We start from the raw sequence: 26838 nt of genomic DNA, 5'->3' as shown, positions 1-26838 counted from the left end.
GAGCCTCGAAGAAGAGGGCTAATAGACGGCCAAAGTAAACAGCAGGAGCAGCAAAGGAAAACAACAAAAATATCAATCAATCAGACAGACAGACAGACAGACAGAATGAGAGCTGGCTCTGCAAAGGTCAGTAAAGCAGAAATGACTAGAAGACCAAGAAAGGAAGACACAGTGAAATAGGAGCCACAGGTCAGCCGTACACCAAAAACAACCAGGAAACATGTGAGGTGACTGTACAGACAGACAGGGGGGAGCTGCAACAAGAACCACCACATCATACCCAACATGAAGCATATACTTTGAAGAGCTCGTGACTTCAAAGGAAAAAGTTATAACCCCCAGGCCCAGGGTTTTAGTAGAGTTCTATCAAATGAGAACAGCAGTTCTAAACAACCTGGAAACAGATGAGGAATCATTTCCCAAATCACACGAGGAAGCTACTCTACCTGGAAACCAAAGCCCAGTGAAGACGTTCCAAACAGAGCAATGTTGTTCATGAACATAAATGCAAAAATCATCATCACTTATTTGTTTCTGTAAAAATCAAAAAGTGGTGGAACCGGTTCCCACACGTGCCTTGGCGGTTGCTCTCTCTCACTAGTTCTGGCTCCAGTGGGCCACTGGAACTAGTGCTGATTTACCTCAGTGGCTCCACACTGCCCCCATCCACCGTCTGACCCACTGTCTGTGAGCCATTCCAACATGGCACCCTGTCAGGCCACCTCAACCTCACTCACAGCTCTCTTGGCTGGTTTCTACCGTACGAGGCATACACATCCCAATTCCATGGCGGGCACGGTGCAAGCTCTCTTGAACTCAATTAAGTCGCCACATGAAAGAACACATCACACAATATCCTTTGATCCAATTGATATAATTTGCCCATCTAGACAACACAAAATCCTCTTCACAGCCATCCCTTAAGAATAGTGATAACAGGGGGCTGGGGATTTAGCTCAGTGGTAGAGCGCTTACCTAGGAAGCACAAGGCCCTGGGTTCGGTCCCCAGCTCCGAAAAAAAGAACCAAAAAAAAAAAAAAAAAAAAAAAAAAAAAAAAAAAAGAATAGTGATAACAACCTGTAATATGTACGGAGAGGAATCTTAACATCTGCCACCATGTTCTCTCAGCTCCTTTCTTGTCGCTCCGGCCTCTTCTGTCTCTCTAAAACTTTTCTCCAGCCTTTTCGTCCACTGACAGGCCTTGTTCTATCCTGTACGTGCCTTCACCTGCATAATGACATCCACCTACACTGATTAGAAAAATCAGAGGCTGGAGAGATGACTCGGTGGTTAGGAACACTTGTTGCACAATCATGAGGACCAGAGTTTGAATCCTAAGTATGTCATAACTGGAGGTCTGCAGAGGACAGAAGTAAGAGAATTACTGGGGACTGCTGGCTTCTGGCATGGATGAGAAAACATTAAACTCAGGTTCAGGGAAGAACCTTGCCTCAAAGGAATAGGTAGAAGTGTTAGAGGACTTCTGGCCTTGCACAGACGAACTCTCACACACACACATACGTACGCACACATGCACAAATTAGCAAAAAGTACTCAACAATGTGTAAAAAATAATTGTAGGGCCAACAAGATGGATTAGTAGGTAATGCACACTTACTGCCAAGCCTGACCACCTGTGAATTCGACCCCTGGAACACACACTGTAGAAGGAAGAAACCAACACCTGAAAGCTGTCCTCTGACTGCCATGAAAATAATTGTGTTACATGGCCATGTGAAGTTTGTTTCAGACAGGGATGCAAGATAAGTTCAGTACTCAGAGTCATTCATTATAACCCCTGCATTAGCAGCCTGAAGAAGAACCACGTGGTCATTGCGAATGCAAAGCAAGCATGCAACAAAATTCCTGATTTTCACGTTATCGGCCTGGGAGGGCGGAGACTGTGGAACGCAGCTCAGCTGTCAAAAGCACTGGCTGCCTTTCCAGAGGACCTGGTTTGATTCCCAGCATACAACCTTCTTAACCTACAGTTTCAGGTCTGAGTACCATCTTACGGCCTTTATGAGAGTACCAGGCACACGTGCAGTGCACGGATACAGTGGCAGGCATGGTACCCATTCATATAAAATAATAAAATACATTTTTAAAAGGTGCCAGGAAAGTACACATGCACATAGTATTGCCTCTGGACTGTCAGTGTTGGTATATATTTCTAAGTCTTTCCAAAACCTAAGATATGCTCACCTTTATATATACCCTATAACGGGTTGGTTTTGGGGTTGGCTTGGTTTTCTTCCAGACATAGTTTCTCTGTGTAACCCTGGCTGTCCTGGAACTCTCTGTGTAGACCACGTTAGCTCAAACTCAGAGTTCTGCCTGCATCTGCCTCCCAAGTGCTGGGATTAAAGGGGTGCATCACTACTGCTCAGCTTTTCTACATTATAATTTTAAACAGGAATATAGGATTATATCAAATATAATTTTCTTAGTCAATAATTTTGGGGTCTTTTTCAAGACAGGGTCCACTATGCAGCCCAAGTTGGACTAAACTTCTCTATTTACCTGAGGCTGGCCTTAACTCTTGGTTCTGCCTCTTTCTGACCTCGTGACGGGTAGGGATGGCAGAGGTATGACACTATGTTTGGCTATTTGAGATATTTTTCTATAGCAGTATTCTCCTACCTCCCTTGCCCTTCCTCCCCACCTCTCCTTTCTGTTTTTCCAAGACAGTGTCTCATGCTGTCCAGGAGGGCCTCAAATTCTCTTACGTAACAGAGGACAATTATGACCTCTTGATTCTCTTGCTTTCACCTGCCAAAGCCTGGGATTGCTGGCATGCACCACCAGGCCTGGCTTAAACATTCCATTTCTATCAGAGGCTACACAGAATGGCTGTACCATAATATGCCCAATTCTCTTTCCTTGCCTATCTCCTCCCAAGTCGGATACACACGAGACCGGATAGTCCTCTCCAGCTTATGCAGCTCCTGTGTCCGTCTGTGCCTCACTGGTGATCCCTTCCTCATCTCTGGCTTGTCTGGAGGCAGTTTGGTATCTGCTTCCTAGAGAACCTGAAGGCTCACAGAGAATCATGGCTCTGCTGGGAAAGCAAGCTGGGTGGTGACATAGCACCTGTTACTACTAGAGCTACCAGCTGTCCCAGAGATTAAAGACGGTCGCCGTGCCAGGGCACACTTTTTCCTACTGCTTTCTAATAAAGAATAACTGATGGTGTGACAAGAACATACAGATCTGAAAAACTGCCAAGGGGTGAACTATGCCACTACCCTACTTAGCCATCAGGGTCTCAGTCAAGCCTCTTCCTCATAGATGTTATGGTTTCCATGTGTAAAACACGAAGCCTGACTCACACCATCTGCAGCTTTCTGTGTCCACGGGTGAATTTATTGAAATTTCACATTTAAGGAATAGGTTTCTACATTTAACCCCGGCACTGAGAGATAGAGATAAATGGGTCTCTGCAAATCTGAGGCCAGCCTGGTCTATACGGTGAGACGGGGTAAACTTAGAGATAGTTGACAAACTCTGACTGCCTTTGAGACCTTTTTACAATATGCTTAGAGCTCTCTGAAAACATAACTTGAAGATGGGGATCACACAGGGTACACACCTGGAGGAAAAGAACTCAGTAAAAAAGATAGGCTGACTAAATAATTTTCCCTACTTAATAGTGCAGATGACGAAAGGCTGTAGGAGTTCAGTATTAGTATTTGCTACTCATAAAACACTGCTTCAGATAGTTTCTATCTGTCTGGAGCACTTTAAAACGGCAAATACTGCCAGCCTAAAAGTAGGCTATCATATAATAAATACGTTTGCTTTAGTGGAGACGCTCTAGATTCTTTGCATTGGAGTTATGGGGCTGATAAAGTAAAATCTGTTCTGTTTGTACCTTCTAATTGTGACAGAACTTGTAACCGCAGACATGTAATGAAAAATCAAACACGTGTCTGGAGTCAAAATGATACCATCTGTACTTCTTGGAAAATCCTGAGTACATCTTTGTTGTGTGAAACCTCCGAGCATTCCCTGGGGCGTGCTTTTAAAGTCCTGGTCAGAAACATTGTACCTGACTTACTCATCCCCGGCAGACTTCTTATCTACTCTTAGAAACCTGTCAACTGCTGGGGCTGGCCCCTGGCGCTATATAGACTTGTTTGACTGGACTCTCTTTCTAGATTAGGCTGGTCTTGGGCTCAGAGATCTGCCTACTTCTACCTCCTGAGTGCTGGGGTTAAAGGCATGTACCACCATACCTAGCCCAGCTTTTTTTTCTTTCTTTCTTTCTTTGTAGACAGGATCTCACAATTGTAGTTCAGGATTGTCAAGAACCCCATGCAATCATCTTATCTCAGCCTCCCAAGTGCTGCCATTAAGGCTCTGAGTCATCACACTGAGCTTTGCTCAAGATGTCCCAGCCCTTACTACTGGCCATCCTTTTCAACTTGCTCACATGATATAGACTACTACACACCATATATTTTCTACATTCAAGACACACCAGAGAGAGAGAGAGAGAGAGAGAGAGAGAGAGAGAGAGAGAGAGAGAGAATGTGACAGAGACGAGAGAGACAGAGAGAGGAAAAAGAAAAGCCTAGTGTTTCTCCGTAAGTTCTAACAATGATTGAGTACTACTCTAAACGAATGTTAGGAAAAGGGGGACAGAGAGGGAGGAAGAGAAGGGAGAAAGGGAAAGACAGAGGCGGATGAGAAACAATCGCCTGCCAGTATATTGGACTGTGATGTCCCATCAGCAAAAGCCCAGGGCATGTTCACCCTGACATCAGATGACTCATCCAGGAGGGTCAAAGGCCATCCATGCTCCAGAATCTGCACATAGAAAGCTGCACTAGTGAAGCAGAACTGCTACAGAGGAGAGATAGCCCTCTGTCTTGGTACATGTTAGTTGACATGAGGTTTCCCAGGAGCACAGTGGGACACAATGGGCATGGTGTTGAGGGAAGAAAATGCTACTAATAACTTGATAAACAAGCATCAGTGGCAGACTCTACTGTGTGCTCAATGTTTGCCTTTCTCTGAAGGTCTATATTATTCTCTTCCTTTATCCACATCCCCACACAAGAAGCCATCTACATACACATCCTCCAAAGCCCATGTGAAGGCAGAGAACAGAAGCCTAGAGGTTGAATGAATGAATGAATAAACAAATAAATAAATAAATGGCTATCTATTCAGCCCCCTCTTCCAGATTACTGACATAATTATGAACTTTGGTAAAACAAAGGCCTTTTGAGGAACTACACAGAAGGGTTTAAAATTTGGTGCCAACCTAGGTAATTAAGCAAGACCCTGTCTGCCTCAAACTAATGAAAAGACTAAATGTGTAACTTGGTGTAAGGTATATATAAGGCCCTACCTGGGTTCAATCTCTAGCACTGATAAAGAAAAAAACAAACTTAACTCCTTAGTATTAATTTGTTTCATTGTTTAAGAGACAGGCCCTTACTATGTAACACAGATTGACTTTGTACTTAAAAACTTCTTGCCTTTACCTCTCTAGGCGCACAGGTTTGTTTTATCAGGTTCCGTGTCTCTGGGATTTAAAAAAGTGGATATATATGTTTTTGACTCCATGAGTATTGGGAGGTGGGGCCTTTTGTAATTGACAGCCTCATGGGTGGAGTTAGTAACCTAAAAAAAAAAGATGAGATACCTTATGGAAATAAGGATGAAATCTTATAAGACACAGGCCCTCACCTGACACAGATCTACCAGTACCTTGATCTGGCCTTTCACACCTACAGAATTGTGTAAAATAAATACTCGCCATTTGAATGACCAATATGTGGGGCCCACCACCCCACTTTTGTCTCCATATATGCTAGACAAATGCCAAACCTGTGATCTGTATGTCCAGCACAATATTCTTGGTATAGCTATGTGAACTGAGTCACCCCTAAAAGAACCTGTCTATTCTCATTAACTTAAGTCAAAACAAAACAAAATAATAATAATAAAACAAAACGGCAGTCCAGGGTCATGGCGGCTGCACACAGCTCCCAGAATGAATACTCCTCTCAGCTCTTAGCCCCAATGCCCGCTCCAACCATGCTTCAGGCAGCAAGTTGCAGGGGAGGGGGAGGGATGTGATGTCAATACAAACCAAGGGGAGGGACACACCTGATTAAGTATGGTCATTGGGCTGGGGTTTGCTGGGGTGTAAGCCAGGGTACTGAGACTCTGATCATTTGCAAAGATCAATCTGGCAGAGGGCTAATGTATAAAACTTCATCCTGAAGAAGTTAAATGGCTTTAATTTTTAGGTCAGGAAACACCTCATTCCATAAAATAGAATGAGTGCTCTGATGAACCAAAGAGAAAAGAGTTTCAGTTTTAAAAAAACTAAAGAGACTGCAAAACAACAACAACAAAAAAACCAAAACAAACAAACAAACAAAAAAACAGAAATAAAACATGAGATGAGTTTCTAGAGTGTGGGCAGGAAACAGAACAAGTATAACTTAGAAGCTCCCTTGCCCAGCACCAAGAGGCCCTAGATTTGATCCTTAGGGTTTCAAAACAAAACAAAAAACAATAGATTTAAAAACACCCTAATACCAAGTACCAAGTCACTTCCTAATACCAGGGTACCTCTGTGCATGCTTTGATTAAGATAAAGGGAACTCCATTATTTCCACAGATACTAGCCTCTCTAACTCTGCTTTACTTGCATAGAGGAGACTGGTCTCAGACTAGCCCAGAACTCAGCTTCAACCGAGGCTTGCCGGGCTATGCTACCACATCTGGCAGCAATTCTGCTTTTTTATTTTTTTTCCTGTTTTTTTTTTTTTTTTTGAGACAGGGTTTCTCTGTGCAGTGCTGACTGTCTTGGAACTTGCCCTGTAGACCAGGCTGGACTGAACTCAGAGATCTGCCTGTCTCTGCCTTCAAGAGTGCTGGGATTAACAGTATATACCACTACCACCCAACTAGCTAATTCCAATTTCTGAAGGACGAAAAAAACCAACTTTATTAGCTTGGCGATGTACAACTGTAGCATTAGTAACCCTATTTTTTTTTAAAACTTTTTATTGTTTTGTGTGTGTGTGTGTTTGTGTGTGTGTGTGTGAGAGAGAGAGAGACAGAGACAGAGACAGAGACAGAGAGAATATTTCACATTAGGCACCCCAATCCCACTCCCCTCCCCTTCCCCTCATACCCTCTACCCCGAAACAGAGGAAAACAAAGTAATACTGTTGTGAAAACTGTGGTGTGAGTGACAATACCCACCGCCACCCGCCACCCCGGCCTTTTAAGCCTGGACTAGTGCTGTAGCTTTATTTCAAACAATGCTTCCTGTAATTTCTAGTTAACAGACACCAACAATTCAGCTCATAAGTACTTGCAGAAACTTAAGGAGTGAAAGGTGACGGTGGGGCAGGCAGGAGGCAAGGGCGGGAGAGGGCGGATTATAGACACTAGACAGGAGACTTCTGACAGCCAAGGCCTAACGAAATGTCTCTGCTGTTGAAAGGAGATACAGGTTCCATTTCAGAGGGCTGAGTTTCAAGATCTAGAAAGCTCGCTATACCCATCCAAAGTCTCTCTGGCGTTGGAAAAGAACAGAGATTACCATCTGAGAGTGATTGAAGTGCCTGGATCTATTTTTTTTTTTTGATAAAAATACATTTGACATTAAGAATGATCAGGGATGGAGAGATGGCTCAGTGGTTAAGAATACTTGATGCTCATACTTGATGCTCTCGCAGAGGACAGGAGTTCCAAAATTATTAACACCCATGTTGAACGGCTTAAAACTGCCGGTGATTCCAGCTCCGAAGGATCTGACAACCTTCCTGGCCTCCCCCAGCACCCAGACCAACATGTACATATGAAGATACATCGAGATACATAATAAAATTTAAAATGACGGATTGTGGCTACTAAATTAAAAATAAAAGCAAGTTGAAGAAGTACACTATGCCCCACCCATCTCCATTTTGAAACTATCAGCAGAGAACAGAAGTCTTTTTTTTTTTTTTTCCATTTCTTATCGAGAACAGAAGTCTTAAGAAATGAGGTAGCATGCTAGGGTTGGTGGCACAAATCTGTGATCCAGCTACTCAGAAGCAGCTGTGGTAGGTGGGAAATTGGAGACCAAACTGGGCATTGTAACTGGAATGTGTCTCACTCGAGTATTTTGAAAAGGGGGAGGGTGCTGTAACTGAGTGGCAGAGTACTTGTCTAACATGTGTGAGACCCTGGCCTTGTTTCCAAACACTGGGGGAAATTAGACACTGGACTTTCCTGTAATAATTTAAGACAGTGTCACTGTAGCAATTCCTGAACCTCTTGCCTAGGTTTTCTAGAGTGCAGTGACAACAGCCATACACCAGTGTGCACAGCTCTAAATGTAAGTTTTGCATGAAAGCAAAATAAAAATGAAGGAATTATGAGAATCCCCCAATACACCTAAAAGTGCTTTTTTTCCCCCTCCTGCAAAATTTTCATTTATCTAAACAAAGTCTTTTATCTTTGATGGTCAGAGTAGTATTTTTGTTTTTTGTTATCGAGACACTATGTAGCTGTGGCTGTCCTGAAACTCACTCTATAGGCCAGGCTAGCTTGGAATTCAGAGAGGTCCCCTGGATTAACTGTATGTTCTTCAAAGCCAGGCCAGAGTAACTCTTTTTAAGTGAATGAAAAATCCTGGAGGTAGTTTAGGGTTAAGGAGTTAAGCACCAAGGTTTTCTCATAATACATATTCCATGTTACAAACTAACAAGTGCTAGTATATGTGTGTACACATTTATATATTTTTATGTTTATATTTTATACATGAAATATTTTTGAGATATTTCTGTTATCTTTATGGACAGCGACAGAGATTTATGGACCTGGGAAAGCCAATGAAATGGCAAAAATCTTCAACTTAATCTTAAACATGTGAGGGAGGACTAAGAGAGCAGCTGTCTTTTTCAACAAAACATAATCTCCACATAAAAGACCTATGTTTTTGAGAATTACTTCCATGGACAAGAGAAAACTTGGAAAGTTGTAAACAGAATCTAGCACGCTGAAAAACCCCTTGTTTTCCATGAATTCCTACACACCGAGATTCAAAGAGTTCGGGATTTGTTAAAGGCAATTCCGTGTAAGACAAGAGGAAGTGGCCTGAAGAAATAATAAAATGGGCATTTCGACGTAGGGTGCACTTGAACCTAAATACCTGTTTTGACTACAAAATAGCTTGTTGTTTTCGCTTCTGCTAGGCTTCCTTGGATATCAGGAAGCTAAGGCCTCAGCCGCCACCTGGCGACGCAGAGGACGGGTACCGAGTCCCAGCTGCCGTAATTAGGAAGGCGGAGGTGTCGCCTTTAAGAGGTTGACTCACGTGGACGCTGTGTTGTGTGCGCTCAGCTGGGAGTGGGGGGGTGGGTCCTCACTCTCATTACATTGGCCGCCTCGGCCGAGGAGGCAGAGCTAGCCTCCTTGATTGGCTGTGAGGATGCAAGGTGTCGACTTAGGGGCGGGGAGAGTAGCGATGAGTCCGCCCACCCTCTGCGGCTTCGGGGCGGGGTGGGCGGCGGAGTGTAAGGGGGCAAGGGTGGGGGAGGGTGAGCCAGAGAAGGGGCGGGGCCCGGCGGAAGGGGCAGAGTGCCAGGGAGAGGGGCGGAGCCTAGAAATGAAGGGTGCTGCGGGCCAACCGGGAGAGCCGCCTGAAGGGAGGGCGGGGCCACGCTGGGTGATTGACGCCCAGGCCCGACCGAGGAGAGGCGGGGCCAAGGCCTGACTAAACCTGAAGACTTGGAGGCCGAGGGGGGCTTCGACCCAGCTGAGGAGCGAAGAGCTGCTGGCAGCGCCGATCCCCAGTGCGCAGGTGAGTACGGCGGCGGGCGCTGGGATCGGAGTCGGCTGGGGCTCGAAGCCCTTGGGCCGGCGGCTTCGAAGCCTTCGGGGAGCGGCCCGGGGCGGGGGCCCAGGCAGGAAGTGCCTCTTCCCCTTCTCCACTCGTCCAGGGTCCCGGCCGGGCCACCAGGGCCCCTCAGAACCGCAGGGCCGCGGGCCGGGCCGTCGCTCTTTGTGAGGCTGTGGCGCGGCGGCCGCCGTCCTCCCGTCCCCGCCGCGCAGCCGAGCGCTCCGCGAGCCCGCAACAGCCGCGACCCTTGGCGACCCGCGGCCCCCACCCGCCTCCCCTCCACCCTCGGTGACTGTCGCAGCGACCGCCGGTCCGCAGACAGCTCGCCCAGTGACACCCCCACTTCCTAGGCCGCCCCGCCCCCACGGCAGCCGTCCCAGCCGCAGCGTCGGGGGCGCGCCCGGGCTCCGCTCCTGGTCGGCCCGCGGGCCCGCGCTCCAGGGCCGCGCTCGCACCCCGCCCGCTCGTGCTCAGGTGTCTGGGCTTTGGGCCGTGCCCGCCTCGGAGCCAGCCCCTACCACGCTGCCCACCGGACCCTGGGTGTGGGGGACACTGCTCGGGAGCCCACGGGTGCTGAGCGCCCGGGAGCCCGCGCCTGCCCAGCTGTTCCGCCTGTGTTTGTTGTGCCGAGGAGGCCCCGCCGCCGCCGCGCGCTCCGCCTTGCGCCGGGCGATTGGCTGGCGGGCGTCACGTGGGCGCGATCAGCTGGGCCGGCTGCGGGCGGTCGGCCTGGCTCTGACCCCCGCCGCTGCTTGGTGAGCCGACCGGGAGGCTCGTCCCTGCTGGCGTTGGGTAGGCACACTCCTGCACACCCCTTTAATCCACGCTGCTATCTAGGCAGGTAGGAAGTCCGAGTGTTGGCAGCGGGAGTGGGAAGCCGCAGTAATACAAAGGTCTGTTTAATCCGGACACCGACCGGTCTTCTCCCTTTGGAGTGACAGTAAGGGAAGGTGTAGAGCTCATTTATTTTTAAACTTTTTTCCTGTTTACAGAGCCCTGTTGGAAATCTGAGGATGTTTATTTCAGGTGGTCTTCGACAGATGGGAAACCTGAAAGTAACCTCAGACTTACCTTCCTTTTGGAAAATAAGTGAACTTGGCTGGTTCAGGTTAACAGGCACAATAGGAAACTTACCAGATCGTTTTGCATAGCCACACTGGCGGGATTGCAACTGCATTACAACATAGGAAAAGTCGCAATCGGTGTTTCTTGGGTGCATGTTTGTGCCAGATGTGAAGCGCCTCGATGGGTTCTTTTACCAAGAATTAATCACATATTTACTTAATAGTGTATTAGGTAAGGAGATTCCAGAAAAGTCTCTAGACTCCCAATGTAGGAAAAGGTTACAATGAAATCGGAAAACAGTGCAATGCTAAATATTGGTAAGTTGTGGAATGAGTGTTCCAGAAGTTCAAAGATGGGGCAGGGAAACACCAGGAGGAGGAAGTAGGAAGTATTCTGAAGAGAATAGATGTAGAGCCGAGAAAATGAAAAGCTTGTGAGTTGCTGCTGGCCAAGAAGGGCTTAGGGTAAACATCCCTAGAGCATTTACGGTAGCAAGAAGATGGAACACGTACAATTCAGTGTGTGTGTGTGTGTGTGTGTGTGTGTGTGTGTGTGTGTGTGTGAGTGTGTGTGTGAGAGAGAGAGAGAGAGAGAAAGAGAGTGAGTGTGAGTGATGAGAGCTTGCCAGAGCGCAAGGTAGTTTGTACTCTTTGGAAGGAACTAATGCAGTTGTTTTTCAGTAGAGTCTTAGCAGGGAGGCCTGGCTGCCCTTGAACTCTTGGCAGTCCTGCCTTGTTGTCTTTGGTGTGGGGATTCCAGGTGTGCTAAACAATGGCTGTCTTATTCCCTCATCTGGCCCAGGGTTCAGTACAGATTTTTTTTCCCTTAGTTTATGCGTGGCAACCATCTTATCTCTAGGAAAGGCCTACAATGAAGTATGTTTAATTTGTACAAGGAAACCAACATGAATCTAAACATGCTTAGCAAAATGCGTTTGGCTTCTTCTACAAGAGCATCTAGTTGGAATATTGAAATCTCTTTGCTAGACTCATTTGCCTTCTCTGTCCACTAAGATTTAGGAGCAATAAAGAGTAAAAAGGACGACAAAAAGGCCCTGCAGGTAAAGGTGCTTGATTAAAAACAAAACAACCTGAGTTTTAACGGAGGGACCCACATGACTGAGAGAAAACCTACTCCACAAAGCTGTCCTGACCTCCATCTGCCCACATTAATTATAGGTCTAATAAAATGGGTTTCTTTTAAATAATGAAATAAGGCACCAATCACTATGAAAAGAAATTAGACTTGATACTTCATGAAAAAAGACATGAAACTAGCCCTAAATATATGAGATGTGAAGATAGTCCTGAGTATATTTGTTTCTAGGCTATCTTTTGTTTTATAGTGCCTTGATAGTTATGTAAACTAAAACTATTTTCCTGGTATTACTATATGGTAGAAAGTTCATAATTTTGGAACTGTTAACTAAATATGAATTTGCTATTTAGCACTTGAGTCTGGAAGAAGCTTTTGGTGTTGTATCACAACAAACAAAGGGATCATGTTTGTCTTGCCAGGAAGTTTTTGGGGAGATGACCAACTCTGATTATTTGCTGACTCACGACTAACTGCTGAGTTATGTGGCTGGTCTTATTTTCTAATGATGACTAAGCAGTATCCTAGAAACCCAGTCAGCATGGAAGTTAACAAAACACAAAATAAGGCATTATCTTAGAAGACCAGGCACATACACTTAAGTTACTGTCAAATGAAGATTCAGTCCCACAAGCAGGACATCATTTGACCCAGTAGAGTGAACTGATACTGTAAGAGGATAACATGGCTTTCCTGTGTCATTGAAACTCACCTCTTGCTAACATTTTGTACAAAACTAAGAAAAATGGGCTGGGTGTATAGCATAGTGTTTACCTGGCGTGCACAAGGTACTTGGTTTGATTTCCAGTATCACAGAAAGGAAAAAAAAAATAGATTTTATAGAAGGAGCTGTTGCTTCCCTGTGTAACTTTTGTTGTTTTGTTACAAATTGCTGTGAAAATAGTTAATGAAACTGCAATAGCATCAAATGTTTATTGCTATGGTAGTAATTATCCTAGCTATTAAAAGTTTTATGGTTTTTGTTCTTTCCTTTGTTCTAGAGAGAAGAGACTGAAAACCAAATATACAGCCATGTTTCCACGTGAATCCATTATAGCAGAATCAGAATATGCTACTTCTGGAAGGGGCAGAGTTTTGTAACCCTTCCTGTGCTAGAACCAGTGCGCCATGCTCTTTATACTCAGTCTTTGTCTTCCCCCATTTGGTAGAATGAGAAACCCCCTCTGCTCTGTCCACTGTTGGAGGGAACTCTGGGATGGGTGTTTGTGGAAATACCCCAAAGGTTTAGTTCTTAAGTAGAGATTCTTCTTTCCGAAGTGGGTGTTTTCCATCCGGAGATCCTATCCAAATGCAAATAGATGCCTGTTGTTCTCCTTGGTATTTTTAGAGCTAGGAAGTGGTGCCTCCTTAGGTTGAATCCATTTGCCAGCATTGAGACCAAACTGGATTATTAATTATAGGGAGGGCAGATACCTATTTTAAGACCTAGAGTTGAAACACCAAGAATTTGAAATCTTAAGTTTCTAGCTTTTGTCCTGTTTATAATTTCCATTACCTGGGTACTTATGGCTGTAATTAACAGGCGGTGAAGCTAGTTAATTGCTTTTTCCTATCCTGAACCCTGCTTCCTCATCTGTGGTGGAACAGGGATGAAATGGGATGTAGAGTCTACTTTTATGACCTTTATTTAGCATTCATCATACAGGGCACTGTTCTCAGGATATAGTGTCTTCATTTAATTCTCTTCCAGGAATATCGCTCTTGCCATTTTACATAGGAAACAGTAATTTGTCCAAGGTTACAAAGGTATTGAGGGGAGGGAGAACTGAAATTTATAAACAGCACCTGGCTTTAGCTCTAGGCTGTACCGTCTGAGCGGAGTCAGCAGCTGGCTGTAACTGATTTGAATGATCTTCATACAGTTGATCTTCCACAGAAAAGAAAGCTAAGGATCTTTGTCTTGAGGACTAGGACTCACACTGGCTGCTCTGCACTTCTCAGTGCTCTTTGCTCAGTCTTCTGGACGCTGGGATTACAAGCCTGAGTCACTGCCCCACTGAGAAAACCCTTGGGTTTAGCCAGGAAATCTATGAAGAAAATGGGAATGGCATTCCAGGAATTTGTCAGTTATTCCTAATGATCTTTACGCCTGATTGTCAACCAGGTTTCTGTTTCTCTGAGAAAGACATCTAAAGTGAAGAGCTTTTCCCCTACCTATCTCAGTGTGCTGTAAGCAGGATAACCTTTCTTGGTAAGGACAAGTGTGGCTGTAGTCCAAACTAGTAAAATATGATATTTTCTTCTTAACCCTTTAAAGGAATTTTATTTTTAATATTTTTAAATCAGGGGAGCTAGATTTGGACTGCTGGCCTTGGTTTGCTGACCCCTGTTCTTTTGGTTTGGGTTTTATTTTATGTGTATGGGTGTTTTGCCTGCATGTAGTCTGTACACCAGTTTGTGTCTGGTCCCGATGGAAGCCAGAAAACAGCATTAGACATCCTGGGACTGGAGTTACAGTTGTTTGTGAGCCCATAGGTGGGTGGTGGGACTCAAACTCAGGTTCCCTGGAACGGTGGCCAATGCTCTTAAGTGCTGAGTTAGACCAAACCAACTAGGAAATAGCATATTTCATTTGTTACTGTATATATAAAAGAGCCAAACAGTCCTTTTAGACCATTGTTTTATGGCCTGGAAATGAGGGATTTATACAAAGTCATCATATTCAGTTTTTAAAAATCAATTCACTACTGATGGGTTTCTAAAAGAAAAGTAGTTTTTTTTTAATTAACTTACAAATTGTATAATTAAGAAAAATAAAGGTGGACGATATAATTACTTCATTAGAATCTTGTGATGCAGATAGAAGTTAGAAATTCTAGGTGTCTAAGGATGCTCTTTGGTGGGAGAAATTGAAGATAATCAGTAAAATACCTGAGTTGCCTATGAACTTCCTTGTGTTTTCATCCTGGTCCCTCAGGTAATAGCAGGTCAAGTCAGGTGAACTGTTAAACAGCCTGTAAGACTCTCAGAGAGAATCTTCCCTCAGAAGGGAGATCCTCTAGCCCAATGACCAGTCCACAGGCTGCAATCTGCAAGAGGATTTTTATTGATCAGGATACACAGGTATCTGTGGGCGTCCCAGTCAATTCGGAAGACTGGCGCGCCTAGCAGAACCAGGGACGAGTTTTTATAGTGTATTGGGAGCAGAAGCAGGCTTACAGAAGCAGATGCATGGTTACAGGGATGTGATTGGTGGAGTAAATGAGGCATACGTGTATGTTACCTATTTTGGCTATAATCATAACAGTGAGTTAGCAAAAAGTACATGGTGGTCAGGGCTTCCGGGGGGTCAGGGGCTTTTTCTTTTTCTTGCCAGGTGGCCCATGGAGCAGTGCCCATAATTTAGTCTGGTTTCTGCATTTTGTTTTCTTTTCTGGTCTGTTTCGTCTAAATGATGGGTCAGCTTGTCCCACATATCTAAAAACTTACTTTTTACTTCTATAGTTGAGGGCCTTGGGCTTGTACAATTCCCTTTCTGGGAGGGGGTTTTTCACAGCCCAGTTTGATACTTCAGCCTGAGGGTTTATAGTTTGGAACGATGCAAACACACTGCCAGAAGAGCCTTGTTTGCATGTCACTTACAAAATAATGTAGTGGTTTCTCTTCGAATGTTGAAGCATCATAAATACAGCAGGCCACACCAAGCTTAGCCCTCATTTCAGCCGTAAATGGAACTAAGCATGGCAGAGTATCTACCAAATGATGCACTTTTGCAGTGGGACACAGTAAAGTGCTTCCGAGTCAAGATGTTGACCAACCGACAGATGAAGAGATTGAAGATTCCACTAAATGAACCAAAACGATTAGTATGTGTGGTAAATGCTTTAGGTGTAAAAAATAATTCCAGAAAGCTGGATAGTGGTGCTAGAGGCCTGGAGAAATGACTAGCTGCAGAGCGATTTGTGAGAACTTAGTGGGCAAAGCCAGTTTGTAGTGATGGTACAGCTTGATACATTTGTAAGGAAGTCCTAGGGGTAGTTAACATGGAAGGGTTGCTCAGTATGCTCTTTGAGATTTTGCCTTCTTTTGATATTCTGAAGATAATGCTAAAGCTCGAAGACAGGCCTCTCACATCCTAGGAAATACTCTACCACTGAGCCACACAATTAGCTCAATAAAAATTTAGTGTCATTCCCCACTACCATTATTGGGAATCAAATTTGGGCCTCATAAATACAGGCACAGTGTTCCTTCACTGAGCCACACACACACCCTTAGCCGTTTTTTTGTTTGTTTGTTTGTTTTGTTTTGTTTTTTAAATTCTGCCCCTTGGTTTTTAATTTTTAAATTTTGAGGCAGAATTTCACTTGGCTTCTTGGGTTGATTCTAAATTCCAAATATTTGTGCCTCAGCACCTAAGGTGTTTGGGTCTTTTTTGTAAGAATCATCCCTAGGTAGTTATGACTGCATAGGCCTATATTCCCATCACTTGGGAGGCTGAAACAGGAGGGATATTGTAGGTTAAAATCAAGCTGGACCACATAGCATTTGAAGCAGTCTGAGTTTAGAAGGTGGCAGCTGAGTTGTATTTCACTGTCTATATTTTTGTAGGACCAGTCCAATACAAGTACAGCACTAGCTGAGAATGTGTGCTAGGTTAGTAAAACACCATGAGTGTTAATGGTCTTAGATGGAATTAGTGTTTGCATTCAGTAATAAAAGAAAAGGGAAAAGGTTCCCCCAACTGACTTAAGTGGTATTGTTATATTTACAGTTTTCTAATTTTATGGAGTATATGATTAGATTGCCACTGAACCTGGGAATACAAGAGGAGGGCAATTTGCAGACAGCCTGAGAGAGACCAACCCCAGCAGCTATTTGGTCCCTAGGTATAAGGGAAATGAGAACTGGAATAAGACTTAGTTTGGAGACTATCTTGGCTACTTGTGGAATGCTACATGGTCTATTTTAACACCTATAAAGGTAGGTGTTAAAATACATACATACATACACATACACACACACACACACACACACACACACACACCCCTACACACCCACACACCACATTCAAATGATATGTACTAGTGCAGTGTCCCATACACTGGACATACTTAAGTCTAAGGTAGAGCTCACACTGTTAATGTCTCGGCTTTCTTCAGGCTACTGTAATTGAACAGTGTAGTGGGGTGGTATATAAACACAGGAATTTATCATGGTTCAAAGGAAAAAGCACCAGCAGAAATGGTTTTAGTAAAGGCCAGTTTCTGGTGATTGATGTCCCACTTTAGATGTGTCTTCATGGTACAAAGGGTAAGGCAGCTAGCATCCTCTACTGACAGTCTGTCTTCATGACAGTTACTCCCCAGATTCTATCACATTGGTGACTAGGTTTCAGTGTACAAGTTTATGGGGACACAGACTTTCAGGATGTGTGGCAGAGGGATTGTAGCTGATGTCTGCTTTATTGAGCACTGTGACATTTTTAACCTCGTAAAGCTAAGGTTTGCTGGGATCTCATGACTATGTAGGGTTGATGGCAAATAATGTCTGGCTTACTTCTGATGACAATGTAACAGATACCTGTTTATATGTAAATGGAGATCACAGTCAGGAATCAAAGTAACGTATAGATTGTCTTAGATATTTTTAGACTTGATAAAGAATCATATAATTGAAGCCAGTGAAGATACTTGGATAGAGTAAAAATAGAAGTGAATTTAAAGCAGGAAAGAAGGCATATTAAATCTATTACCCTCAGTACCAACTGGTCGGTCCTGACTATTCCTGTGACACAGCCCAGGATAGAATGATGTAGGCAGAGTGCATGACACTCACTCAGAGCCGAGGCATACTCCATAGTAGCATTTAAGGTCGGTCTAGAAATAAAGGTATTATGTCACTGCAGTTAAATTATGTCTGATATTTGAAAGTTAGGACAAAGATTGCCTGTAAAACAAATCCCAGAAACTAATTGAAGCTAAATGAACTGTAAATCCTTGGTTGTCAATCCTTTTTGTTAAACAACATCATTATAAACATAGGAATCAGTTGTTCACACGTGTGTTGAATGCCTTATTTATATTGAGAGTCATAAGTTGAAATAGTGATACAAGGTCCAAACAGGACCAGTGGAGAATAAAACATAAAATGGTATAGAGAACAATGATAAACTGTTTGTCAGTAGTCAGTTGCTATGGGAGAATATGTTGTGTACTCCCTGTTACCTGATACACACACAGACACACCACAATGCCAGCCCTTCTACCCAAGTTTTGTTTTTAATACTTAGTGTTTTCATGCCTGTGTATATGTGTACATGTTTGCACACAGGTATATGTTTGTGCATGCATGTGTGCATGCGTGTTCACATCCCATGTATGCAAGTATCCTTGCAGGCCATAAGAGATAACGATATCAGATCTGGAGGTGGTATTGTAGGCACTGAGAACTAAACTTGAGTCCTCTGCAAGATCAATAAGTACTCTTAAACACTAGCCTATCTCTCCTGCTCCAAATGTTTATTTTTGTAAAATTTATGTGTTGTGTTGGTCAGCCATATGCATGAGTGACCATGGAGACCAGAAAAGAATATCAGAGCCCTTGGAACTGGATCTACAGTAAGTTATGAGCTTCCTGGTATGGATGCTGGGAGCTGAACACGAGTCTTCTGTCAGGACACCTGGAATTTATTTGTGGTGCTAAGGAGTGAATCTAGGGCCTTAGCCACACTGTTCTCCCACATTATAGTTATGTTTTTAGTCAGGGTCTTTTTCTGTAGTCCAGATTGGTCTAGAACTTACTAAAAAGACCAAGGTAGCCTGAAAATGTGTTTAAGGACTATAAAAATAAGCACCAAGCATTGCCAGAAATGTAATCAGAAAGTCAGTTTTACTACAGCTTAAGTCTGGTGTTGAGTTTACATTTACACATTGCGGCTCTATTTCCTTTTTTCTTCTTCTTTTAAAGACAGTCTCTTGATGTAGCCTTGGCTACATTGGAACTCCTTTTCTCCTAGGCAGGCTTCAAACTAATTCCTACCTCTGATGATATTTGTTAATGTATTATTCTGTTTTTGTTTTTTTCTCTTTAGTCACACAGGGTTTCTTTGTGTAGTCCTGCCTGTCCTGGAACTCACTTTGTGAACCAGGCTGGCCTTAAACTCAGAGATCTACCTGCCTCTGCCTCTCAAGTGATGGGATGAAAGGCATGCAACACCAAGCCAATGTTTTTGATTTTCATAGATGGATCTCATTGTGACATTTCAAATACGTTGTTATACTTGGTTTTCATCTATTCACCTTATTTCCCTCTCATGTTCCTTCCTGTCTTCAGAATGACCCTTCTTACTGAAGGGCTGGAACAGTTCATAAATCTAAGAACAAATAGTTTCCTTATTAATCATGAAAGTACTACAGATAACAGTCTGGATCCCCCTCCTCCAACTCCTCAAAAGGACAGCTGTATCAGCTCTGTTTACCATTTTTACATGTTATTAAACATTTGAGACACAGGAACTGATAACATACAGAAACACTTTAAAATGAAACCTTTGATGTATTCTTTGAGTATATCTAGAGGTTTCAAAACACTTTTATAGAAACAGGTTGCAGTGTATTTAAGAGTTGAATCTGCTGCCTCTTGTAAACTCTTGAAATACTGAAGTCTGAGTTATCATGGTTTCAGAAACCTGTTTCAAAACTTTGTTAGGTGAGCATGTTAGTGCTTCTGTAATTTATCCAAAGGCTAAGTTGCATAATATCTGGAAAGTCCATTCTCTTGTTTTTCTGTCCTGTTGCTCTATGCTCTAAGCTAGCTAGGTCTACTAGCCCCTCCTTTGGGAGAAGCAGTTGAGGGTTGTGGAAGAACTTTGTCTCCAGCTCGTTGAACTGTATTCCAGCTACTATTCTTAACAGCTGCAACCTTTGACCTGTTAACTTGTTTGGGTAGAAAATGGGAACGGTGAAACCTCCCAGAATTGTGAATTTTAAAGTAAGTGCTCCATAGACTTTAGACTCAGACTTACTGAGTGAAGTTAATACTATTGTCCCTATACAGTGGTCAGTAAACCCAGTGACCATAGGCCTATCTGCTCAGGTCTCCTCTTGGGGTGTGGGCATTTTTGGTTTGGTTTTGTTCTTTATTTTGTGGTGGTGCTGGCCTAGAACCCTGGCCTTCCAGTATGTTAGGCAAGTGATCCACCAATGAACTATATTCCCAGCCCTTTCTTGTTTTGAAATTGCAAGATCATCTGCTCTTATCTGATCACCCCACCTGTGCCCCTTCTGAGTCTTTCCTCAAATTACACATTATCTGCTCAGAATGTAGATTTAACAGTGGCACTGTGCTAGCTTTTTTTCAAACTTCTGTGTGTCAGCATTTTACCTGAATGTAGGCCTGTTCTTTGAGGGCATAGGATCCCCTGGAACTAGAGTTTTCATATGGATGCTGGGAATCAACCCAAGGTTCTCTGCATGAGCAGTAAGTGCTCTAAGAGCACTGAGCCATCTCTCCGTCCCCCATCTGTGATAGTGTGTGTGTATATACATACATACATACATATATATGTATATGTATACACAATTTTTAAATGAAATTTCACTTTTGTTTTGTTTTTCGTATAACTAAAAGAGAAGTAATAACCATTCCTTGGCTTTTACTCTTAACAACTTGAGGTGTCCTGTTTATTTGTTCAGTGTGTGAACTTTGTTCATAGTTCATTCCGAGTCAGACAGTTTACCCAGCAGATACTAGAAAACAGCAGATTTCAGTATATAAGTAACCTGTAACACCTCCCCCAATGTCTGCTACAAGTTTTTAAAATAATGTGTGTCTTTGTTTCTGTTTGTTCTAGGTTTTTAGAACTTCAGCTATCAAAATGGGCAGAATCTTTCTTGATCATATCGGTGGTACCCGTCTGTTTTCTTGTGCAAACTGTGATACAATCCTGACCAATCGCTCAGAACTCATCTCTACTCGGTTCACAGGCGCCACTGGTAGAGCATTTCTTTTTAACAAGGTTGGTGGAAAACTTGATTCCTACCTTTAGTGGCTGCATTTGACAGCAACACTAGTCCGTTCTCTTAGAATTCACAGATAGCACACCGTATCAGAATGGTGGTTGAAACCTACAGAAGCGATTGCTTATTAGTTTGTCTCTGATTGAGATTTCAGGGATACATTCTAGAACATGATTTTATTTTATTTATTTTTATAAAGCCTAAAATATATTTTTATTAAGCTTTTTCATAGTAGAAGAAGAGAGGCAGGGTATAGCAGCTTCTGTCTATAATCCCAGTGTTTGGAAAAACCGAGGCAGGAAGATGGTCACAAACTGGACACCAGGAGACCAGTCTGGGAGACGCAGTGAGTCATAGGCCAGTTGGGCCAGCTTCAGCTACACAGTGAGACAGTTTGAAAATAGCAATAAAAAAGTCTGTTTCTTTGGGAACTGTTCAATTTAAAAACTTTAGTGACCTCACAGAATTTGGAACAGGCTAAGATGGCCATTTTCTCTCTCCCTTGAATGTTACTGATTTATCCATGGAGACAGCTCCTCGTTGAGCATGAGTCTAGCTAACTGGCTCTAATCCTTGCTTGCCAGTCAGCTTTCCCATTGTCATTTGGCTTCTTGGCTACTAAAAGATTGGCAGATGCACATCTACAGTCTACTGGGCTGTTCTGATATTGGTTGATGTGATTGTGCACCCTGAACTTCGCACAGTCTAGTTTCCAAGTCTTCTAGGCTAAGACGCACATCTAGTCTTTTTTCCCCATCCTGAGACAGATTTCTTTGTGTAGCTCTGCCTGTCCTAGCTCTGCAGACCAGGCTGGCCTTGAATTCACAGAGATCTGTCTGTCTCTGTCTCCCAAGTGCTGGGATTAAAGGCATGGGCCAGGACAACCCAGTCAGATCCTGTTTTAAATGACTGTTTTTAGGTCAGATAAACTTTTCACTGGTAGACATTCCTCTGTTGTGAGTAAAGAATCCTCTCAGAGAATCAATACTGTGTCCCCCTGACATTTTACAGAGGAGGAATGGCCACTGCGGCAGACCAGCTGCCTGTTAACTGCTCACTCAACCTTGCTCATTCTTTACTAATAGTCTCTAATTTTCACATTACAGTGTCAAAAGTTCATTAGAATTAGACCATATAACAAAGTCACATTTATTAACTATTCATCTTTAGAAGAAAATAAAGCCTAGAGGATTTCTTGGGTATTTAGAATGGTTGGAAATTCTCCACAGGTTATTTTAGAAACCAATTCCTGTTTTTATTATCTTTGAATTTGCTAGGAAACTATTGTATTGTATTTACTGTTGTATTGAATGATTTGTGGTAGGCTCAGCCTGTCCCATACTGTTCGTATATAGAAAGTGGCGTTTTCAGAAACAAATGTGACACTGTGGAGCACTGGTACTCCAACAGCTTCTTTATCTTGTTTACACTCACACTGCAGAGCGATTGAAGAAGCAGACCCAAACGCAGATCTCATGGCTTCAGCTTCAGACCTTTTCTACAACCAGAAATGGAACTATCCTATATAGATGGCAAGACATGAGCTTGTCCAACACTACTTAAAGATTGCATTAGATTGGGGTCTGGAAGGCTGGTTCAGCAGTTAGGAGCACTGGTTGCTTTTGCAGTAGACCCAAGTTTGGTTTCTAGAATTCACTTGGTGGCTCACAGCCATGTATAACTCTAGATCACAGTTTTGTCCTTTTGCCTTTTGTCCTCCACAGCAAGCAGATACACATGCATACTTATAGGCAAAGCATTCATCCACATAAAATTAAATAAGCCTTTTTAAAAAGCGCCCTTGTTTAGATAGGCAGATAGACAGACACAGACATAGACACAGATGTGTATATCTCATGGGTAGGGTTTGAGACCAGAGTATCCTGTAATTCAGGCTTGCTTGAGACTGACTTATGTGAGTGAGGCTGGCCATGAACCCCTTTTTTTCTGACTCTTCTTTCCAAATACTAGGGTTATAAGCCTAGTGGCACAGTCTGGTCATCCCATCCTCTCTTCATAGGTGGCTATCATGAGTTTAACTAAAGTAGCAATTTTGTCCGCTGACTTGGTTGATGGTTACTTGTTTTTGAGGCAGGGTCTCACTGAAGTAAGGCTGCTCTCACCTCAAATTCGGGAGGACCTGCCCTGGTTTCTCACACTCGTGGTCATGCACCGCTGTGTAATACTTAACTGCGTACATGTACATTTACTGATTGTCACAGTTATTACCTAACCTACATGAGCTTATAAGAGATTGTGTGTGTGTGTGTGTTCTTTAGGTAGTTAACTTGCAGTACAGTGAAGTTCAAGATCGGGTCATGCTCACTGGCCGCCACATGGTTCGAGATGTGAGCTGCAAAAACTGCAATAGCAAACTGGGATGGATCTATGAGTTTGCTACTGAAGACAGCCAGCGTTATAAGGAAGGCCGTGTGATCCTGGAACGTGCACTAGTTCGAGAGAGTGAAGGCTTTGAGGAGCATGTACCATCTGATAACTCTTGAAGAAAAAAGATAAACCCATCTTTTCCCAGGTCTCCTTCACTGAAAACAAAAATCTCCTTACATACACTGTCACCTTAGCATCAGAGTCGGATTCATGAACTGCGGAACAAGAGGTTGTGAGCATCTAAGATGGAAACTTTCTTCTTTCTTCTTTTGTTTTGTTTTTTTTAATTTTGTATTTTCCATCCAACAGCAGTTTGTAGAGAGAATTTTATGCATATGCCATTAATTTTTTCCCTGTGTTTACATCTTGAGGCAGATTTGCAACTACATGGTGGGCTATGTAAGGGAAAAAATTGGGGTCCTTAGAGTGAAAAGGAGTGTTTTGTGTACATTTTGAGTGGAGAATATGTCAAGAGCATGGTTTTTAAATTTATTTGGGCTTCATTTAAAATTTTCTTTTTAACCCAGTTATTTCACTTAATTTGCTAGCTTCAAGAAGAGATCCGAATCTGTGCCCAGCGCTGGAGGCTCAGTGTTAGCGTGGCTTGTGCTGGCCAGTGTGCCATATTCTTGTTGGAGAGGAACTGTAGCACCAGAACCCATTCTTCCTTGTCAGTCTTGACCCACAGATGTCACCATCCCTAGTTCCTTGTCACCACGTACTTGGTGTTGATTGGAAACTTTCTGAAATGGGGCAGAACTGCTTGGTTGTCTTTTCCCATGTAACTTAAGCATAGTAATATAAATAAAGTGGTAGTTGGATGTTTTGGTCCTGTGTTACTTTTAAAAATACCTAATAAGAGAGCAAACGTTTGATAAGTGATTTTCTTAGTAGTTAAAGTGATTCTTCTCAGTCTTAGGCTGTCCTGACTATGTATAAGGTTTTTGTGTAGGTGAAAACACACTGTTTAAACAGTGTTGTGTTTGGAAAACAGTTGAGCAAAATGTCAGTGTGCGTGCTTCCCTGCACCGTCAATCTGCCCCTGTTCTGAAGGGGGAAATGAACAACTTACCTAAAACTACTGTTTGGCCAAGGGTCTCCGCCTCCCCACATTCGTGATTGGCTTTGTTTGACAAGTCTGTAGCGCTAATACTTCATCAAAGGACCGGGTCTCTGCTTAGGTCATTATTTCACATCTTTCCTTAGAAGTTCAGCTACTGCATTTCAGCTGGACCCGATACCACCCCCTATTGGAAAGAGGTCAGATTGGACTCAATTTCAGCCCTAAATTTATGACATTACAAAGTATTAGAATATGCTTCTTTATCCAAACTGTTTCTAGGCAAACTGATCCTTGCTTTTGGTGAATTAGACAGGACAGGGAAATCAGCTAGTTATACAAATGAGTAGATGGATATATGTCTGCTCAGTTTCCAAGTCATCTATGAAGGAAATTTGCCTGAGTTGAACAAGTGACACTGTCATTGGCACTAATGTGATTTGTGCTTACAGTCATCACCATAGCTCTGCACTCTTGGTCAGCGGCATGGCTGTCTGGAGCAGTGGAAGTATAATACTGCGTCCCAGTTGAGTGACACAACTCTGTCTTCACCTTGAATGAAGCTTCAAGACTTAAGAACAATATTTATTTCCACTGATTTCTGCACTGGCCTGTGATGCGGATTCCTAGTCGCATGCCTCACCTACAGCATCGTGTGCATTGCTGTCAAAATAAAATATATTTTGTCTTGCATTGGTATAGAACTGCTACTTATTTTTCACTGATCCTGTGTAGTGATTATCTTTGTTAATTTTAATGTCTAAATGCATAATTTTTATTTGTTTTGAGAGAGGTGTCTTGCTGCGTAGTCTTGGCTGACCTGGAACTTACTTGCTACCTTTAACAGCAGGCTGGCCTGAATCCAGAGAACTCTGCCTGTCTCCATCTACTGAGATGGTGGGTGTGTTGTGTACCACACCCAGCCAACACCAGGCTTCTGAATAACTGTTGGCTTGCTGTGCTTTATAGTGGTAAAGCAACAGTTAACTCTTCTTTATGCCTGAAAACACTAAATTTGCCATAGCTAACCAGGTCATTTTGCCACAGATAGAACTGTGGTTTAGTGTGTATGAAAATGTAATTGAGGGGTTGGGGATTTAGCTCAATGGTAGAGCGCTTGCCTAGCAAGCGCAAGGCCCTGGGTTCGGTCCCCAGCTCCCAAAAAAAAAAAAAAAAAAAAAGAAAAAGAAAAAAGAAAGAAAATGTAATTGATTAAATTACAGGTAAATGTCACACTATTAGATTAACCCAAGTTGCTGAGGGTTAAGCAACAAACCACTAGATAGATGCCTTCATTTTCAAAACCTGCATTGTTTGCTGGGCTAAGTGGCTCAATGGTAGTATTTACTTAGCATGCTGGAAGACCTGAGTGTGATCTCTAGCACTGTAAAAGTCCTATTCACAATACATTTAAAAACATTGGAGTAGGATCTGAAGAGAGTGAACAGCCTTCAGAAGACTTGAGCTCACTTCCTCGAGCCCAAATCAGCCTGTTCAAAACCGCCTCTAACTCCAACTCCAGTCAAGACCCAACACCTCTGGTCTCTGAAGGCTCCTGACTTCATGCCCCAGCTCCCACCCCTACACATGTAATATTTTTAATCAAAAGATCTAGTTGAATTGGATTACTTACCAAAAATATCAGTTGAAATCATTAGTTACCAGGAATAAATGGTTATAGTAGTTCACACCTTAACACCAGCACTTTGGAGGCTATGCTGCATGTTTGAGGCCTTTCTGGGCTGCAGACAGTTCCAAGCCAGTATGATCTATTGCAGAAGACTCTTGTCTGCACAAATAAGAATGATCGTGTTTGGAGGCAGGAAAGATAACTCATCAAATTTGGATATTAGTACATGGGAAATTTTTCTTTGAAGACTTTAGGATTCTTCGGTTTAGGCGGCAGCCATTAACACCTGTTTTTAAAAATTTAATTGTATGTATTGTGAACAACATTTGAAGGTAAGAGGACAGCCCACAGGAGTTCTTTCCTTCGACCATGTGGGTTGGAGGAATTGAACTTGGGTCATCAGGCCTGGTAGTAGATGTGTCCACCTGCTGAATACCTCAGGCCACTTTTTAAAAGTGATTCTAAATTGAGTATTCTGGGTTAAAATACGTTACAGTTGTGAAGGGCTGCTTTGGGACTGAAAGGAAAATCTGTTGCCTAAATTTATCTATTCAGAGTCCTAGAGCATGTTTAACTTTCTATAGACCTCAGCCCAGGCCTCAGTCAGTGTGTAATTTTTGATGAGGTAGAACTACTCACTCTAAAATTGAGAAACTTATCACCAGGGAGATGACTCATACAGTACTTGCTGTCTAAGCATGAGGGCTTGATTTTGAGTTCCTAGGACCCACGAGGAGCCCTGTAAGGTAGTGAGCA

General features: G+C 43.1%; 1 protein-coding gene across 15 annotated transcripts; it reads left to right on the top strand.

The window, feature by feature from the left end:
* The first annotated feature begins 9687 nt into the window (after window positions 1–9687).
* Ypel5 (yippee-like 5) lies at window positions 9688–25145 on the top strand. Of its 15 annotated transcripts, XM_063261622.1 has the most exons (6): window positions 9701–9824; window positions 13025–13144; window positions 14149–14235; window positions 18541–18604; window positions 20839–21003; window positions 23284–25145. In XM_063261622.1, exons 5-6 carry the CDS (start codon window positions 20863–20865, stop codon window positions 23506–23508), a joined length of 366 nt encoding a protein of 121 aa, XP_063117692.1. In that variant the 5' UTR covers window positions 9701–9824; window positions 13025–13144; window positions 14149–14235; window positions 18541–18604; window positions 20839–20862; the 3' UTR covers window positions 23509–25145. The 15 variants fall into 15 exon arrangements, 14 of the variants coding, with proteins under 14 accessions (XP_063117692.1, XP_008762730.1, XP_038967833.1 ...); XM_008764508.3 differs by lacking the exon at window positions 18541–18604; XM_063261625.1 differs by lacking the exon at window positions 13025–13144 and having other exon boundaries at window positions 9771–9824.
* The last annotated feature ends 1693 nt before the right edge of the window (window positions 25146–26838 follow it).

This window comes from Rattus norvegicus, chromosome 6, assembly GCF_036323735.1.
Source record: "Rattus norvegicus strain BN/NHsdMcwi chromosome 6, GRCr8, whole genome shotgun sequence".
Classification (NCBI taxonomy): Eukaryota; Metazoa; Chordata; class Mammalia; order Rodentia; family Muridae; genus Rattus; species Rattus norvegicus.
Note: the sequence above shows the minus strand (reverse complement) of the source record. Positions and strands in the feature narration are given on the sequence as shown.

What these genes read in the sequence shown, in the direction of transcription:
- Ypel5 (XM_039111905.2), top strand. Translation starts at nt 20,863, where the DNA reads ATGGGCAGAATCTTTCTTGATCATATCGGTGGTACCCGTCTGTTTTCT. An exon ending in GAGCATTTCTTTTTAACAAG is followed by an intron (nt 21,004 to 23,283) that starts GTTGGTGGAAAA and finishes TGTGTTCTTTAG; the next exon opens with GTAGTTAACTTGCAGTACAG.